Raw genomic sequence first — 17919 nt, 5'->3', positions numbered from 1 at the left:
AGTTCAATTATAGGCAAACTTTGACAACAGTCCTTCTGTGTGCCACATTCACCTATCACTTATCCTGTAAAATCTACCGTAAATAATAGGTTATAAACTAATGGTTTGTTCTGATTAAGGTCATGGTCATTGGGTTTAGTCAGCAAACATGAGCTGTCAGACAGAGGTGAGTGTGTGGCTGCTTAGCCAGCACTTGGCAAATGCTTGCGTATTAACATGGTGTAGTGACCCAATTTGTCTGTTATTTTGTTACTCTCCACTACAGATCAGTCGCATTGAGTACATACACTCCAAGAACTTCATCCACAGAGATGTGAAGCCTGATAACTTCCTCATGGGACTGGGCAAAAAGGGCAACCTGGTCTACATTATTGACTTTGGCCTTGCCAAAAAATACCGTGACGCTCGTACACACCAGCATATTCCCTACCGCGAGAACAAGAACCTGACTGGCACTGCACGCTACGCCTCAATCAATACACATCTGGGGATTGGTAAAAAAATAAATAAATAAATAAAATACATCGGCTAAGCTTGTGTGACATATTTGAAGTTGTATGAGTGCAGTAATGTTTCTTTTTTGTCCTCTTCTGGTCATTCTTCTCCTTGTCTCTTCTCTGCCTCTACAGAGCAGTCGAGGCGCGATGACCTGGAGTCCTTGGGCTATGTTCTCATGTATTTTAATCTGGGCTCGCTGCCTTGGCAAGGCCTCAAGGCTGCCACCAAGAGGCAGAAGTATGAACGCATCAGTGAGAAGAAAATGTCCACTCCCATTGAGGTGCTTTGTAAGGGATACCCCTGTGAGTCTCAACTCTTTTTTTTTTTTTTTTTAAACTTTCAGCTTTTAAAAATATTTTAAAATGATTTTGTGTTCCATATTAATCAAGAACAGTCAGTCACTCCCATCAAATATGAAATGTTTTCTCCATCTTATCACAGCTGAGTTTGCAACCTACCTGAATTTTTGTCGATCCCTGCGTTTCGATGACAAGCCGGACTACTCTTACCTACGGCAGCTCTTCAGGAACCTGTTCCACAGACAGGGCTTCTCATATGACTACGTCTTTGACTGGAACATGCTCAAGTTTGTGAGTACTAATGTACTCACTCTGTATCTGAACTGTGTGTGGTTGATCATCTACAGTAAATGTGTATAAGTGTATGTTTGAACAGTTTTCTAGATACCTGCCTTAATTCATGGTGAGGTATTTGTGTTGATACCATGGCATTTTATCTCAGATTAGCAAAAGGCAACACTGATACTTTGAGGCTGGAATTATTTTACCTATTTTTTGCATTTGATCAGAATTTGATTTGTATATTGAATCCATGTCATATTCATTTTACCCTCAGTGTGTTTTGTCTTTTTTATGGTGGAAAAGACTGAATGAATGTAAGCAGGGGAGATGACCTGTTGTGTAAAAATCATTCCACATCATATTGCAATAATTCTTGTGTCAGGGTGATATCTAAAAATAATTCTCAGTATTGATGAATAAGCACCCTTACTAGTTGTGAAACTAGTTGTTGAAGAAACTTCATTAAAGGCTTTAGTCTTGTGTTGTGGCTGTAAGGATGGCAGTGTTGGGCAGTCCACCACTTTAGGCAACTCTCTGATGAATTTTTTAATTACCCCCTGACTTTTCCTCTTGCACAGGCCTATTCAAATAGTCTCCCCACTTGGGGGGTTACATCTGGGCCACATGTAGCCCATGGGCCGCTATTTGACCAGTGCATGGTCTAGCCAGAGGAGCAGAGAAAAACACCTTTCACAAGCCTTTGAAAATTCCTACAGTAGTACAAACCATGAATGCAACACTCTGCATAGCGTAGCGACATTCAACCCACAATGCAGCACATTGTTGTGAAAGTGTGTCCAGTAGTAGTAGTCTTAGTAGTAGTAGTAGTAGTCCTATGATGCCAACTAAAAGATCTTTCTCAACCATGAAATGTAAAATTGATTATGAAAACTGTTGTTTTAACCCAGCCTGGACTGACATTTGTAATGAGTGGGTTGCGGTACTTACAGATTACAGTGTCCACAGACACCACATTGAGACACATCCACCTTTCCAAGCAAACTTTCTCAGGAAAGGGATCTCAGGAGAGGGCCTCAAAAGTGCAGAGTTTGATTGCATCTTACAACTGGAGCTGTACTACCATGGTGTGGACATACATGTTGTTACTCCCTGACTGACAGTATTCTTCACCAGTGTCTTTGGATTGCATTGGCTTCTTGCGTTCTTGTTAAGACCAAAAATGTTACTTCTCCCACTAACAAAGTCAGCAGGGTAGCTGTAGCCTACATATCAGTATAATGTTGGAGGTGTAATAAAGAGATGCTTAATATCACATGGGGTCATTTAAAAAAATGGGTAATAGGTAGATGTGTAGTGTAGTATTCATTCATGTATAGATCAGTGTTAGTTACTGTTGTCACTTGTTTTGGGTTTGGGCATGGAAGAGTCTTTTATTTAGTTAAATGCATTTTGTGATGTGCCAGGGTCAGATATGATAACAATGTTTATTTTATTATCAAGGGGAACCAAATGGCATTGCTAAACTGTACTTTTTTGATTGCATGAACTTTATATGTGTCTTTTGTTTCAAAAGGGAAACAAATGTTTCCAATACTGTGTAGTTTATTGTTTTTTCGTAGTTTGAAATGTTCCTGGGTATCATGAGACCATAATGTTTATTCTTTTATTTCAAAAGTGTTGCTACTGCCTGGGATTCTATTCAATTACAGCTCTTTTCTAGTGTTTTTATTAGTGCTGTCAATCGCACATTTTTATCTAATCTAAATGTCCCATTAATTATTATTTTAATACTGTTATCAGCATGGAAAAGTGGATAGGCTTGCTTTGTGCAAATGTTTTTTTATTGAAAACTACAACATGTAGTGTTACATTTCACACTGACATTCTCACTTTGAGCAGTCATTCACATTTGAAGCAAAATCTCACACAATTTAACACTGTCAATAAACAGATGACAAAAAAAAAATACTTGGTTACAAAAAAGCCCCTTGAACAACCCTTTCTAAGGGATCAAAACAGGGTGATACAAAATAAAGGTACAAAGAACACATCTTTGTAAACTAGGACTCACCCTATAGTGCAGTTAAACCATGGCTTCAACTTTCCTTTCTTAAGTTTCCTTTGAACATACAAGCAGTCAGACTATAATGCTCTTCTGTTTATTCACCAGAGGCTTATCAACCCAGCCTCTTATTTCCCTCCAGAAAGAATGAACATTACTTAGCTATGGCTGCAGTAAGCTTGTTCTTAGTTGTGGTATCCATATGCCTCTGTTGAAAGCCATCCATTGTCGCCTGGTTTTTGACGAGGAGGCGGCGGAGAATTCACATTAGCCGTGTGTTTGGCCATCAAGTGGTATTTCAGACTGGATGTGCTGCGGTAATAATTCAGTTCACACTGACAATACACACAGATAACTTTGGTCTTGTCAGTCGACCTGTCTGGCAACTTTTTGAAACAAAACTTTCCATTCAGAATCTTGTTTGCATCCATTCTGGCGTTTCGCGCTTGACATCCACACAAACCGGCAGCCTACTTTTTTACAGCTAGCGGGCAGGCAAGACCAAACACGTGCGTGGGGCATGCCTATTGTTTTGTTTCCGGTTTACAATCAGATCCTGTAGTTTTTGTAACGTTACTAGCAGTGGTCACAGCTTATAAAAAACTACAAGATCACTAGGTCACAAAGAGCGTTATTGGCACCATAAAAAAAAGGATGCTGTTAAAATTGATTTGCGTTAAAAACGCGATATTTTTTGACAGCACTAGTTTTTATACACTTTTTGATGTGCCAGTAACCAGTGTTACCAAATTGAAAGGGTAAACAATTAATAAGCACAAATTTGTGTTAGTTTGAAATGTGTCATTACCTCTTCCGTACTGGCCACTTAAAATGTCTGGCCGAGCTTAAGTTCTTGGTTTTAAAATCTGGCCCAAATTAATTTGTAATTGAATAGCCCTGCTGTAGCTCCACCACCAGGTTGACATTTTTGGCTTTTACTGAAATATAAGAATCCATTCAATAACGCTATTGAATGGATTACTATGAAATTTTCCTGTGCTACCACCAGAAGGTACCAGTGCTGTTTTTGTTGTACACAGGGAGCCAATCGTGCAGCAGAGGAAGCAGAGAGAGAGCGTCGGGACCGGGAGGACAGGCTGAGACACAGCAGAAACCCAGGGGCCAGAGGAATACCTGCTGCATCAGGACGACCACGAGGAACCCAAGACGGAGCCCCGCCAACACCCCTAACACCCACCTCACACACGGGTCAGTTCACTCTGGCTTACCTCAGCCTCTCTAGACTCTGGTGCTATCAGTGTGGCATGATCCTCATGGAAAATACTGTAAAAACCACAGTATAATGGGAAGTGTTTCATGATTTTAGGATTTCAAGGCCAGTATTTAGTGGCTTAAACTGTATGCTTTATTTCAGTCAGCAATAAAAACATGGAAAGAAGTGATATGTAGGGTGTTCTTTATGATGGCAATATCAACAACTGTCATATTCCTGACTTTGTATTTGTATAGTCAGTATAAATATAAAGTTATTACGTAGCTGTTCCTTTTATGGCAACATTAATACCGTTTTACTTACTGCATGACCACTTTTTTTAATTTTAAACTTTAAGATTTGGAAAAATGTTTGTCATTACAAACTCAGGCGCTTATATCAAAATATTGAACACCTTGATCAAATCTATTTGTGTTGAATCTGTTGCAAATAGGAAAGTATTCATGAATTATTTCATGGTATCCATTCCCTCAGAAGTGGTTGGTGTGACGATGTTGATATATTTTTTGTGTCTTGATCTCTCGTCTCCAGCAAACACATCCCCTCGACAGGTGTCTGGGATGGAACGTGAACGAAAGGTCAGCATGCGACTGCATCGCGGGACTCCTGTGAATGTTTCATCCTCAGATCTAACAGGACGGCAGGACACCTCTCGCATGTCCACCTCACAGGTACAAGACACCCCTGCAACATATCTGCTTTACTCTTATAATGTCTTCTAACCTCTAGCAAGAAAGAACACTGTACTTACCATAGGTAATTCAGCCAAGGCTAGGCCTGAAGTAGAAGCCTTCTGAATGTGCATGAGAAAGCTGTACTTTGAGCTTTGTAGTAACGAGTAGCAGGTAGAATTACATTTTACAGTTCATGAAACTTTGCTTTCGTGGAAGTCTGTATCTTGCCACTTCGTGAGATAATTAGATATTAGTCTCTGATTACTGGAGAGTGATGCTCATAGAGTTTTTGTCTACATGATTTACAAAGGACTGATATGTAGTGATTAACACAGGACTCAGATTCAGAGCTGCAGAAGAAAGTCTTGATGCTCATCTGACAACACACCAGCCTTATGTTTCTTGTTAGAGAAACTATTCTGCTATTAAGTCCGTCCATCAATCAATCAATCAATCAATCAATCAATCAATCAATCAATCAATCAATCAACCAACCAACCAACCAACCAACCAACCAACCAACCAACCAATCAATCAATCAATCAATCAATCAATCAATCAACCCAGTTCTCCAGTGATGTGGTTGGTGCAGAATGTGGGTTCTGAATGGGTTCTGACATATTGGGCCTTCTCTCTCCCTTCCCCCAACCTCAGAATAGCATTCCCTACGAGCATCATGCCAAGTAGACGCTCGCCACGTCCTTGTGTGACGGCGGCAACACTGGGTGAGTCCCATCCCTTAAACACCAGGGATGCATGGGTCTAAACCAGCAGTCCCCAACCTTTTTTGTGCGACGGACCGGTCTCATTTAAAGCAATATTTTGACGGACCAGCATAGAAACAACTAAGAACAAATTATTAAAAATACAACTCACCATTTTGCTGAATGTAGTTGTAATTAGTGGGAGCCCTGCGCTTGTTTCTCTACAACGAGAAGGCTTCATTGCCTCATTTGCGAGCCTGTCGCCACATATTACGCAGAGCGGACTTGGTGCGTGAGAATCACCTGAAGCAATAAACCTGTATTTTAAGTAGGACTTTGTCTCTTAAATGCAGCTTTCCTTTTCTTGGAAGTTGTAGGTTCTTCTTCTGTCTCATCATTTGGCCTTTTCCCCTATTCGAAGAAGCTCCCCAGAGATGTTTTTTTTTTATTCATTTTTGCTAGCTTGTGGACTTACTTTTTTACTACCATATCACATGACCGAAACGAGCGGTTTGACGTGTACAGAGACACAGGCGGATGTACCTGATTTTGAAAATAAAACTTCTTTCAGACTCTGATGATCAATAAAATACTTTTTGCTCAGTCTCTGCAGCCCGGTACCAAATGGTCCACGGACTGGTAGCGGTCCATGGCCCGGTGGTTGGGGACCACTGGTCTAAACTCCAGTTCTACATTGTGTTGCCTCAGAGTCCTGTATTCAGTCGTGGTTCCAGCATGTGTCACTTCTAGTCTAGTGTTTGTCATTTTATCTGAGACAAATTCAGTTTTCTAATAAACAAGGGGGCACCATAGTGACACCATAGTTAAGTCCCAAACCTAAATTATTTGTACTCGTTTCATTTCAGCTCAGTGTGTGAATCCTTACTGCCTTCTGCTGTAATTGTCGGCCGCACTAATTTCTCTTTCCTGTTTCAACAAGGCCAGGGCTGAGACTCTCCACAGTTGTCGTTACCAGTTACAGGCAGTTTCTGAATTTAATTACATGCTAACATGCTGACAGAATCAGTGTTTGTGTGTTTTTAGCTGAGTTAGACCAGAGAATTAAGTTAACTCAAAACAGATTGCTGTTTTGCCCATATTGTTCCCTGTGAAGTTTGCTGAAAGAAATGTAGTCCCTGTGCATTTTATGTAGAGTGTGCACTGTACCGGGCTTTGTTTAAAAAATTGCCCTTTAAAACTGCATTGCTTGTCAGCAACCAGCGATATGGTAGCTTAGCAGGCAATTTGTTCGTGTGTACTTTAATGAATTCAGCATCCAGTTCCACTAGTCATAAGGAAAAGGAAATAACCGGAGTAACAGACAAACCAACTTTAAAAGTGAGTCATTTTCTTTCAGCACTGTGCAGCGGATAAAATTTATGGTGATACAAAGAACTGTTGTGAATTTCGAAAAGTTGCAGATACACCCTCTTCACGAGTCCACATTTATGTGGCATGTAAGCAAAGAAACTTTAAATGGTTCAGTTTAAGAATGGAATTTGGTCTGGTGGTAGAACAAGAACGTTAATGGGGCAGGATGTGATGGAATCCACTTTTTGATAACCAATTGTTATTTTATACAATTCTTTCAGCATTTGAACTGGACCTTTTCACTTCCACTGTCATTCAGATAAAACTGGAAAGGTACTAAGAACAGCCTGTCCTAAGCCTGTAGAAGTCCATAGGGGACTAAATCAAAATGATAATGCAAATTGAAAATGGTCCAGCCAAACGTGCAGCTATGATGCACCAGCTCAACAAGGGTCGAGTCCTATAGTCCCACCTGTGAGAAATGAAAGTAAACAAAATACTTTTCTGTTCATTTCGCTCCCTGCAGGCCCTGCAGTGGAAGTGAAATAAGAAGCCTCATGTGAAACATTATTTTGCTTCTTTTCAGTTCCTGCATCAAAGTTGTAACAGCATGGTCATCATGAGATATGAGATAGGTATCAATAAAGGAAAGTATTTTCTCTTGAGCAATGTCCATAGTGTGGTCTAACCCAGCCAGTTGAGACCAGTGTTAATTTTGACAACAATTTTAAATTTAGTTTTAGTCTTAGTAGCTTATTGAAAATAATTTTAAATTTAGTTTTAGTCTTAGTCGCTTTACCAAAAAAAATTTACATTTAGTTTTATTCTTGGTCGCTTAACTGAAAACTGTAGTTGGTTTATGTCACATTTTAGTCTTTTTGTTTGTTTGTTTTCGTCAAGATTTTTGTGTAATTTCAGTCAAATGTTTTAGTCATAATTTTCTCAGTCAGTTTCATGACACTGTAATGGATTTTGAACTATGCATTTGGTCAGTAAACTGAGAATGTGTTACTGACTTACCATACTTTTATAATCATATAAAAATGAATGCCTAAAGTGTGCTAGATAAAGTGCAATAAAGAAATTATGTTTCCTCACAGGTCATTTTATTTATTTTCTGCATACATGGCACTGTGACTTGATGTGCAAGACTTGATGTGCAAGTCACAGTGCTCCTCCTCCTCCTCCTCCTCTGGCAGCTGGATTCTGTCTGTGCTCGTGATTTCCCATTTTGTTTTCTGTATTTATTTTAATTTTCCTTAAACTTAAAAGTTTTAATTTTTGGCTGAATTGGACATCTAAAGACAAATTTTATGGACAAACATTTAAAAGTTGTGGATGACCCTTGCGACCTCTGATATTTCACGGATACACTCTGCACTGGCCTACTGACAGAAAAAGCCTGCTTCGGCCTACCAACAGAAAAAGCCTGCTGGCAGCTAAAGCTAATTAGCACCAAGATGCCTCTTTTCTCCACAGATGACCTCTGCAAACTTCTGCAGCAGGTTTCAGTGTTGGAAACTAAAGTCCAGCACCTGGAAATAAGTGAACGGACTTTGTGGAAATGACAGCACTTTGCCGCTGACTCAAAACAGTGGACTGGAGAATGCCAACATCCAGCTAATTAGCTCTTATACAGCTCCCTCGAAACTAAAGGGCTGTGTACTGGGTAATAAATCTGCCAGTATTAGTCTTCCCTGGAATGCTCTTGGGGCAAAGCCCAAGAGTAAATCAGCTGATATGGGGAGACGACCAACAGGTAGAACCCAGCGCCCAGAGATCTGTGATGCGACAGGCTGGTCTGCGTTATCATCCTCCTCAACACCTGTGCAGAGTAAGACACAGCCGTGGATAAAAGCTAAAGGGAAGTTGAGCAACAAATCTCCCAAACCAGCTAGTGTGCAGCTCCACTACTGCAGGACCCCGGATCTCCAACTGAAAACCTGGATAACTTCTTGGAGTCACAGAGAAGGGTAAGGCCTGACAGGAAGTCAGAATCTAGAAAGCTACAAGGAAAGCTACTGACTGGTCCTGAGACTCTGATTGTTGGTGATTCTGCTATTAAAGATGTGGGAAGAATGTACAGCAGAAACACAAAAGTGTTGTGCTTTCCTGATGATACAGTCTCCAACATGACCGACAAAATCCTCAGTATTGTTGCAGAAATTCCAACTCTGAAATACCTTGTACTGCACTCAGGGGCAAATGATATTGCGAAACAACAATCTGAAGGGCTCAAACGAGATTTAGGCAAACTGCTAAATACAGTGAGCTCTCTGAATGCTGAAGTCTTCTTCAGTGGGCCTTTACCACCAGTCAGAGGAGAAGGAGAGAGATTCAGCAGATTGTTGGCAGTAAACAGATGGCTTTCAACTGCATGTGATGTCCACTCAGTGCATTTTATTGACAATTTCAGCTTTTTCTGGGACCGCAGACATTTTTTCAAAGGAGACGGACTTTCCCTAAACAAGTCAGGAGTAAAACTTTTTGCCTCCAACCTATCTTTCTTCCTGCGTCACACTGTTCCCACTCCCAAGGACAAGAGACAAGAGGAATCCAAACAAAAGCAGCAAACACCAAAACATGAAGGAGAACTAACTCTCCCCCCGCCTGTGTGCTCTAACCATGAGGGATGCCAGAGCAAAAAAGCAGATGCCTCATGTCCTCCACCAGAGGCCACTGCTCGTGAGGATTCACTGACTCCAACCACTAAAACTCCACCTAGGCCACCATCTCCAACTGCTCAAACTCCATCCAATTCATCATCTTCACTGGGTATCCCATCACCCTCCTCCCCCCTACCGGAGTTTACTGACCAAATGAACAAACTTGTCAGTGCTGGTATCAGGCTTACTCCTCGCCCATCTGGGATCCTGTCCCCCCAAATTCCACCCCGCCCCCTACAACCACCCTGTCCCCCTCCACCGCCACAGCGCCGACGGGCAGCTCCACCACCCCCTCCACGGCTTGATCTGAATCTACTCCAGTCCCCTAGTAAGAGCCCAGCACAGCCACCTATTTGTGTTGGTAACTGATGTGTTCTGGGTCCAGCTTTTAAGGCAAATGTTATGCCTGACTTTTCCAAGGAAAAGCCAGGGCCCATTGTGCCGGAAGCTTCATTGATTCATGTCTCAATAGGTAGGAGGAGAAGATCGGTCCATCTCTCCAGAAACATCACATCATCGAATTTAACTTGTATTCCATGTCAGCCACAGTATGTTCTAAAACATGGGGATGTTAGACTTTTTAGCACATTTAACTTAGCTCTTTTAAATGTTAGGTGGGTTTGGCAGACAAATCATTCTTAATCAATGACTTTATCATCAAGCACAAGCTTGATTTAATGTTTTTAACTGAAACTTGGTTAGGACAAGATAACAGCACAGCAGTTCTCAATGAGTCAGCCCCTCCAAATTTCAGTTTCATAAGTGAAGTAAGAATGCATAAGAGAGGAGGCGGAGTCGCCATTTTGTTTAATGATAGCATTCAATGCAAGAGAGTCTCTTACAGTCATGAATCTTTTGAATATGTTGCCATTCAATCAAAGTTTCCCTGTCAATCAGTCTTCGTAACCATCTACAAGCCCCCTAAATACAATACAAAGTTTTCTGATGAGTTTGCCAATCTACTGTCTGTTGTTTGTATTGATTTTGACTGTGTTGTGTTAGTGGGTGACTTCAACATTCATGTTGATAATCTCAAAGATGGATGTGCTAAAGAACTTTTAAACATCCTGGATCATTTTGGCCTATCTTAGCACGTAACACATTGAACATATAACAAAGGGCTTATATTAGATTTGGTTATCTCCAAAGGGCTTAATATCTCTGAGGTTGTGGTGACAGATGTTGCTCTTTCTGATCATTACTGTGTGTCATTTAAAATGGCCACACCTGCTATTCTTAACAAAAGTGGAACAGAGATTATCAAAAAGTGTTTTATTAATGATAATACCTGTGCAGTCTTCACTCAGTCTTTTACACCATCACCAACACTGCCCTCAGCTTCAACTGATGACCTTGTAAATAATTTCAGTTCCAAAGTTATGACTATTATTGACTCCATCACCCCAATTAAGACCAACGCTCTGTCAGGAAGGAAAAAGGCTCCTTGGAGAGACACCACACTGGTCAATGTCCAGAAAAGAGTCTGCAGACAGGCAGAGCGCAGGTGGCGAAAAACCAAACTCCAGGTTAACTATGAGATTTACAAAAACAGTCTCCACACCTATAACCATGAACTAAAGAAGGCAAGGCAAGCATTCTTCTCAGAGATTATCAACAGAAACTGTAATAATGCCTGCACTTTGTTTTCTGTTGTGGACAGACTGACAAACCCCACAGCATCAGTCCCTCCTGAGCTGCTATCCAACAAGTCATGCAATGATTTTGCAGCCTTTTTTACGGATAAAATTTCATGGATAAGACAAACAGTGTGCAGCTCCAACTAAGGCAAAATGATAAGTCCATCTGTGCCTTTTTGTTCTCCAGTTAATCTAGCACATTTTCACCTTCTAGATCATACAAGGCTGACAGAAACTGTATCACAGTTAAAATCCACAACGTGCTGCCTTGATACTCTGCCAGACTAATCTGGATGCTTCAGTAATTAGTAACTACAGACCAATATCAAATCTTCCCTTTCTAGGAAAATTATTGAAAGGGTTGTTTTTCAACAAATGCATGCTTTCATGATGCAGAGCAATCTTTTTAATGCATTTCGGTCTGGATTTCGTCCACACCACAGCACTGAGACTGTACTTATCAAAGTTTTAAACGACATACATCTGAATAATGATGCTTCCAAAACCTCAGTCTTAGTATTATGAAATCTCAGTGCTGCCTTTGATACAGTTGATCATGACATACTTTTTGACAGACTGGAAAAGTGGGTGGGACTTACTGGCACTGTACTACACTGGTTCAAATCCTATTTACAAGATAGAGACTACTTTGTGTCAGTTGGTGAGCATGTGTCTGAACGAAAGAAGATGATGTGTGGGGTGCCACAAGGGTCCATTCTTGGACCACTTCTTTTCAATATTTACATGTTGCCCCTAGCTCAGATTATGGAGCATCATAATATTTCTTATCATACTTACGCCGATGATACACAACTTTATATTTCTGTGTCATCACATGACTACAGTCCCTTACTTTCATTGAATGAGTGCATTCATCAAATCAATGAGTGGATGTGCCAGAATTTTCTTCAGCTTAATGCAGATAAAACAGAAGTGATTGTTTTTGGTCCCAAAAATGAAAGGTCAAAGATCAGTGCTCAACTTAACTCCATGTCACTGACAACAACAGATAAAGCCAGAAATCTTGGTGTAACTATTGATTCGGACCTGAATTTTAACAACCATTTAAAGCTCATTACCAAATCAGCCTACTACCAGTTGAAAAATATAACCAGGATCAAGGGATATCTGTCCAAAGAAGACATGGAAAAACTGGTTCATGCATTCATTTTCAGTAGGTTGGACTATTGCAATGGAGTCTTTACTGGCCTAAACAAAAAATCAATTAGGCAACTACAGCTGATCCAAAATGCTGTTGCACGAGTCCTTACAAACACCAGAAAAATGGACCAAATCACACCAGTCCTCAGATCACTACATTGGCTTCCTGTGAGTCAAAGAATAGACTTTAAAATCTTACTGTTGGTCTACCAAGCATTAAATGGTCTAGGATCAAAATATATTCTAGATTTATTAACTCCATATGCGGTATCCAGACCCCTTAGGTCATCAGGGACAGGTCTATTGTGTGTTCCCAGAATCAGAACCAAACAAAGTGAAGCAGCTTTCAGTTATTATGCTCCTCACCTGTGGAACATTCTCCCTGCACACCTGAGGTCTGCACCAACTGTCAGCTCATTTAAATCAGGGTTGAAAACATTATTATTTGCTACAGCTTTTACTTAAAGTAAATGTATTTGTTCAATGGTTTTAATAATTCTAAATGTTAAATTATTGTCTTTTACTGGCTTCTGTTTTTAATTTTCCTTTAATTGTATTTTATTTTTATTTTTATATTCTCTTCTACTCTCTTTCTTTCTTTCTTTGAAATGTGTGATTTTAATGTATTTTTATGCTTCTGTAAAGCACTTTGAATTGCCTAGTGTATGAATTGTGCTATACAAATAAATTTGCCTTGCCTTGCCTTAAAAGTGAAGCAGACCCTGTAGACATGGCACACTGCCACACTGACAGAGTTCAGCAGGGTAACAGCTCTGGGGAAGAAGCTGTTCCTGGGCCTGCTGGTGCAGGAACGGAGGCTCCTGAACCTCCTACCAGATGGTACGGGGCAAACAGTCCATGGTTGGGGTGGGAGCTGTCACTGCTGATGCTGCCTGCCCTTCTTAGACACCGCTTGCGCTGGAGGTCCTCGATGGCAGTTAGCTGGGCACCGGTGATGTACTGGGCGGTTTTCACCACCCGCTGCACGGCCTTCCGCTCGGAGACTGTGCAGCTGCCATACCACACTGAGATGCAGTTTGTCAGGATGCTCTCGATGGTGCAGCAGTAGAAGTTGACCAGGGTCTGACAAGCCAGTTTAACTTTCCTCAGTCTCCTCAGGAAGTAGAGGTGCTATGGAGCTTTCTTTATCAAGGTGGAGGAGTTGAGAGTTCTCAGAGATGTGGATGCCCAGAAACTTGAAGCTGGAGACACGTTCAACCTCAGGCCCATTAATGTGAATGGGGGTTTGACTGCAGCCTTTGGTTTTCCTGTAGTCCACGATGAGCTCCTTGGTCTTCTTGGTGTTGAGGGTCACATTGTTGTCGGTGCACCACATCACCAGCTGCTGAATCTCATCCCTGTGGGATGACTCGTCGTTGTTGGTGATCAGGCCTATCACCGTGGTGTCGTCTTTGAACTTGATGATGGAGTTGGAGCCATGCACAGGCATGCAGTCGTGGGTGAAGAGGGAGTAGAGGAAAGGGCTCAGCACACAGCCCTATGGGACACCAGTGTTCAGGGTCAGGGTGGCAGAGGTGTGGTTGTCTAACCTGACAGACTGGGGTCTGTTGGTCAGGAAGTCCAGGGTCCAGTTGCAGAGGGAGGTGCTGATGCCGAGGTCACTAAGTTTGTTGATCAGCTTGGAGGGGATGCCTGTGTTGAATGTTCAGCTGAAGTCGGTGAACAGCATCCTCGCGTAGGTGTTGTTGTTGTCCAAGTGTGTCAGGGTGGAGTGCAGTGCCATGGAGATAGCATCCTTTGTCAACCTGTTTGCTTGGTAGGCAAACTGATGGGGGTCCAGTGTTGGGGGAAGACAGTATTTGAGGTGAGCCAAGACCAGTCTCTCCAAGCACTTGGTTATGATGGGGGTGAGTGCGATAGGGCGGAAGTCATTTAGGCCCACTGTTGCTGACTGCTTCGGTACCGGCACAGTGGTGGTGGTCTTGAGGCACGTGGGGACTGCTGCCTCGGCCAGTGACAGGTTGAAGATGCCAGTGAAGACACCAGCCAGCTGTTCTGCACAGGCCTTGAGCACACGGCCAAGTATGCCATCAGGTCCAGCAGCCTTATGGACGTTCACCCTGCTGAGTGCAGAACGCACGTCATAGGTGGAGACCGTGAGGGGCTGTTCATCTGGGTGGGGAGCAGTTTTGATGGCCGGTTTGTTGTCCCTGTCAAAGCGAGCATAGAAGTTGTTGAGCTCGTCAGGGAAGGAGGCATTGCTGGTTGGTGGGGCTGTCGTTTTTGGTAGATAGTCTCTGATGACCTGGATGGCAGGGGTCGGCGTTGTTGTGGAAGTGCTCCTCAATCTGTGGCTTGTGAGCGTGTTTAGCTTCCCTGGTGCCCCTCTTCAGGTTAGCTCTGGATGAGCTGTAGGCCGCTGCGTCGCCAGATCTGACAGCAGCGTCACATTCCTTTAGTAGGAGGCAGACCTTAATGTTCATCCAAGTTTAACTATGCATCCCTGTTTAACTCCAGCATCATGTAATGTAGCACTGTGTTGATGCTGTCTTTCTGTCTTTCATTCTACATCATAATAGTGGATTTGCACTACTGTTTCAAGGTTAATATATGCTCGAATGCTAATATCTGCTCACATGTATTGATTTCACCTGGTGCAATCTCTAAATTTCTAAGTTGTATATTTCTCTCAACTATGCAATGACACTATTAATTATCCATATTGGCAACTGAGGCTGGGTTGATAAGCCTCTGGTGAATAAACAGAAGAGCATCATAGTCTGACTGCTTGTATGTTCAAAGAAAACTTAAGAAAGGAAAGTTTAAGCCATGGTTTAACTGCACTATAGGCTGATTCCTAGTTTACAATGATGTGCACTTTGTAACTTTATCTTGTATCACCCTGTATTGATCCCTTAGAAAGGGTTGTTGAAGGGGCTTTTAAATCCTCATGAAAAAAAAAAAAAATCTTTGTATTCTGTAGGCACAGAACACACACACACACACACACACACACACACACACACACAATTCCAATTTGCATTTGTATAGCTTGCAGCATTTACATTTGCATTTTAACAATACCTCACAGTCACGGGCTGAGAGAGAACTTCCACGGCAATATACAGTATACAGTGACGATGATTGACGGAAATGCTACTTTTCATGCAGTGATATTTTTGGCTAATGCTCAGTGGCCAGGTTAGTTTGTATTCTAGTTAGTTTGTAATACCTGTATAAGCAAATATTTTTGAGACATTGTGTATGAAGCCCTCTCCCTCATTCATGTGTCATCATCCCTCTTAAGTTTTCAGTTTCTAAGCTGCTATTTTTATCTTGAAGATTGACCAATAATTAAATCTCTCTCTCTCTCTCTCTCTCTCTCTCTCTCTCTCTCTCTCTCTCTCTCCTCTCTCTCTCTCTCTCTCTCTCAAACATACACACAGAGTTCAGAGTTCATTCAGGAGTTCAGCTACATTCATCCTTTTGGACTGGGTCAGTTCACAATTTATTGAATACTACTCTTGGATGAGTTAGCATCTGATCCATCATTTCTCATCTCTATTCTTTCTTTTTTTCTTCCTTCCTGAAACACATAGGTACACCCATTAAGATGAATTCTGCTTAAAGATCATTACTGTGATGGAGTGGTGGAGTATACTGTTTTTGTAGCGTTAATAAATTACACTTTTTGGAAATATTTAACGTGTCCACTCTCACTGATTCCCGTTAACTCATTGCATGGCTTAAGGTACGTGGTTTTAAGAGTTGCACAGTTGGTATAGACATTCAAAAGACCGAAAAGGTGTGCGTTATCAAATGTGGTGGGCCAGTCTGGTCCAAAATGCCAGGGCCGATTTCTTGTCCCAGTCCGTCCCTGACCACAGTCAGTGCCCAGTCGGTCAGAACATCTCCCATGTCATCACCTCAGCACAGGCTCCCCTCAGGGCAGCACCAGGGAGCACCCTGCTGTTCACCCTAATGACACATGACTGTGCCCCCAGGGCTGCCACCAACCACTCAGTGAAGTTTGTAGACGGTACAACAGTGATGGGCCTCATCAGGGACAATGACCTGGCCTACAGAGAGGAGGTTGAGCAGCTGATGGAAAGACAACAACCTGATCATGAACTTGGACACAACCAAAGAGATCATTGTCAACTTCAAAACTTCAAGAACTTCCAGCCCAGCCAGGCTCCACTTCTCCTCAACAACATGGTTGTGGAGGTGGTCAGCAGCACCAAGTTCCTGGGGATGCACATCACAGACGACCTCACTTGGTCTGTGAATACCGCACCAGTTGTCAGGATGAGAAGAGCCCACCTGTCTCCACCCGTCTCACTCAGGCCATCAGACTGCTAAACACATAATGAGCATTTTTTGCACCACTGTTACAACTCAGGTCATTCTTCAATAATTACACCTCAAAATAACCTCTGCCTGCTGTTTTCTGGTGTTTATGTGTGTGTGTGTGTGTGTGTGTGTGTGTGTGTGTGTGTGTGTGTGTGTGTGTGTGTGTGTGTGTGTGTATATATATATATACACACACACACACATACATACATACACACACACATGAATACATACATACATATATTAGTGCTGTCAAAAATATTGCGTTATTAAGGCGCAAATCAATTTTAAGGGTGTCATTTTTTTATCGCGCGATTAACGTTCTTTGTGACCTATTGAACTTGTAGTTTTTTATGAGCTGTGGCCACTGCTAGTAACGTTACAAAAACTAGAGGATCCGATTGTAAACCGGAAACAAAAAAATAGGCACGCCCCACGCATGTTTTGGACTTGCCTGCTCGCTAGCTGTGAAAGTGTAGGCGATGTCAAGCGCAAAACGCCGAAATGGATGCGAACAAGATTCTGAATGGAAAGTTTAGTTTCAAAAAGATGCCAGATGGGTCGACTGACAAGACCAAAGTTTGACAGAGGCATATAGATACCACAACTAAGAACAAGCTTACTGCAGCCATAGCTAAGTAATGTTCATTCTTTCTGGAGGGAAATAAGAGGCTGGGTTGATAAGCCTCTGGTGAATAAACAGAAGAGCATCATAGTCTGACTGCTTGTATGTTCAAAGAAAACTTAAGAAAGGAAAGTTTAAGCCATGGTTTAACTGCACTATAGGCTGATTCCTAGTTTACAATGATGTGCACTTTGTAACTTTATCTTGTATCACCCTGTATTGATCCCTTAGAAAGGGTTGTTGAAGGGGCTTTTTTGTAACCAAGCATTTATTTTTTTTGTCATCTGTTTATTGACAGTGTTAAATTGTGTGAGATTTGATTCATTCTAATGTGAATGACTGCTCAAAGTGAGAATGTTAGTGTGAAATATAACACTACACATTGTTTTCAATAAAAAACATTTGCACAAAGCAAGCCTATCCACTTTTCCATGTTGATAAGAGTATTAAAATGATAATTAATGGGACATTTAGAATAGATAAAAATGTGT

At 41.7% G+C, this 17919-nt stretch overlaps 1 protein-coding gene across 7 annotated transcripts in view; it reads left to right on the top strand.

Annotated features, from left to right (window-relative positions):
* csnk1db (casein kinase 1, delta b) overlaps nt 1-17919 on the top strand; it is a 53712-nt gene that overhangs the window by 31084 nt on the left and 4709 nt on the right. For 2 of the 7 annotated variants that reach the window (XM_070989879.1, XM_070989882.1), the window contains exons 4-9: nt 266-494; nt 630-800; nt 940-1088; nt 4143-4311; nt 4868-5007; nt 5670-5735. In XM_070989879.1, coding sequence (XP_070845980.1) covers nt 266-494; nt 630-800; nt 940-1088; nt 4143-4311; nt 4868-5007; nt 5670-5720 — 909 coding nt within the window. In that variant the 3' untranslated portion in view covers nt 5721-5735. Of the gene's footprint in view, nt 1-265; nt 495-629; nt 801-939; nt 1089-4142; nt 4312-4867; nt 5008-5664; nt 5736-17919 lie in introns of those variants that run through there. The other 5 variants (XR_011603448.1, XR_011603450.1, XM_070989881.1 and 2 more) reach the window with 5 other exon arrangements.

This window comes from Chaetodon trifascialis, chromosome 21 (genome assembly GCF_039877785.1).
Source record: "Chaetodon trifascialis isolate fChaTrf1 chromosome 21, fChaTrf1.hap1, whole genome shotgun sequence".
In the NCBI taxonomy this organism is placed as follows: Eukaryota; Metazoa; Chordata; class Actinopteri; order Chaetodontiformes; family Chaetodontidae; genus Chaetodon; species Chaetodon trifascialis.
Note: the sequence above shows the minus strand (reverse complement) of the source record. Positions and strands in the feature narration are given on the sequence as shown.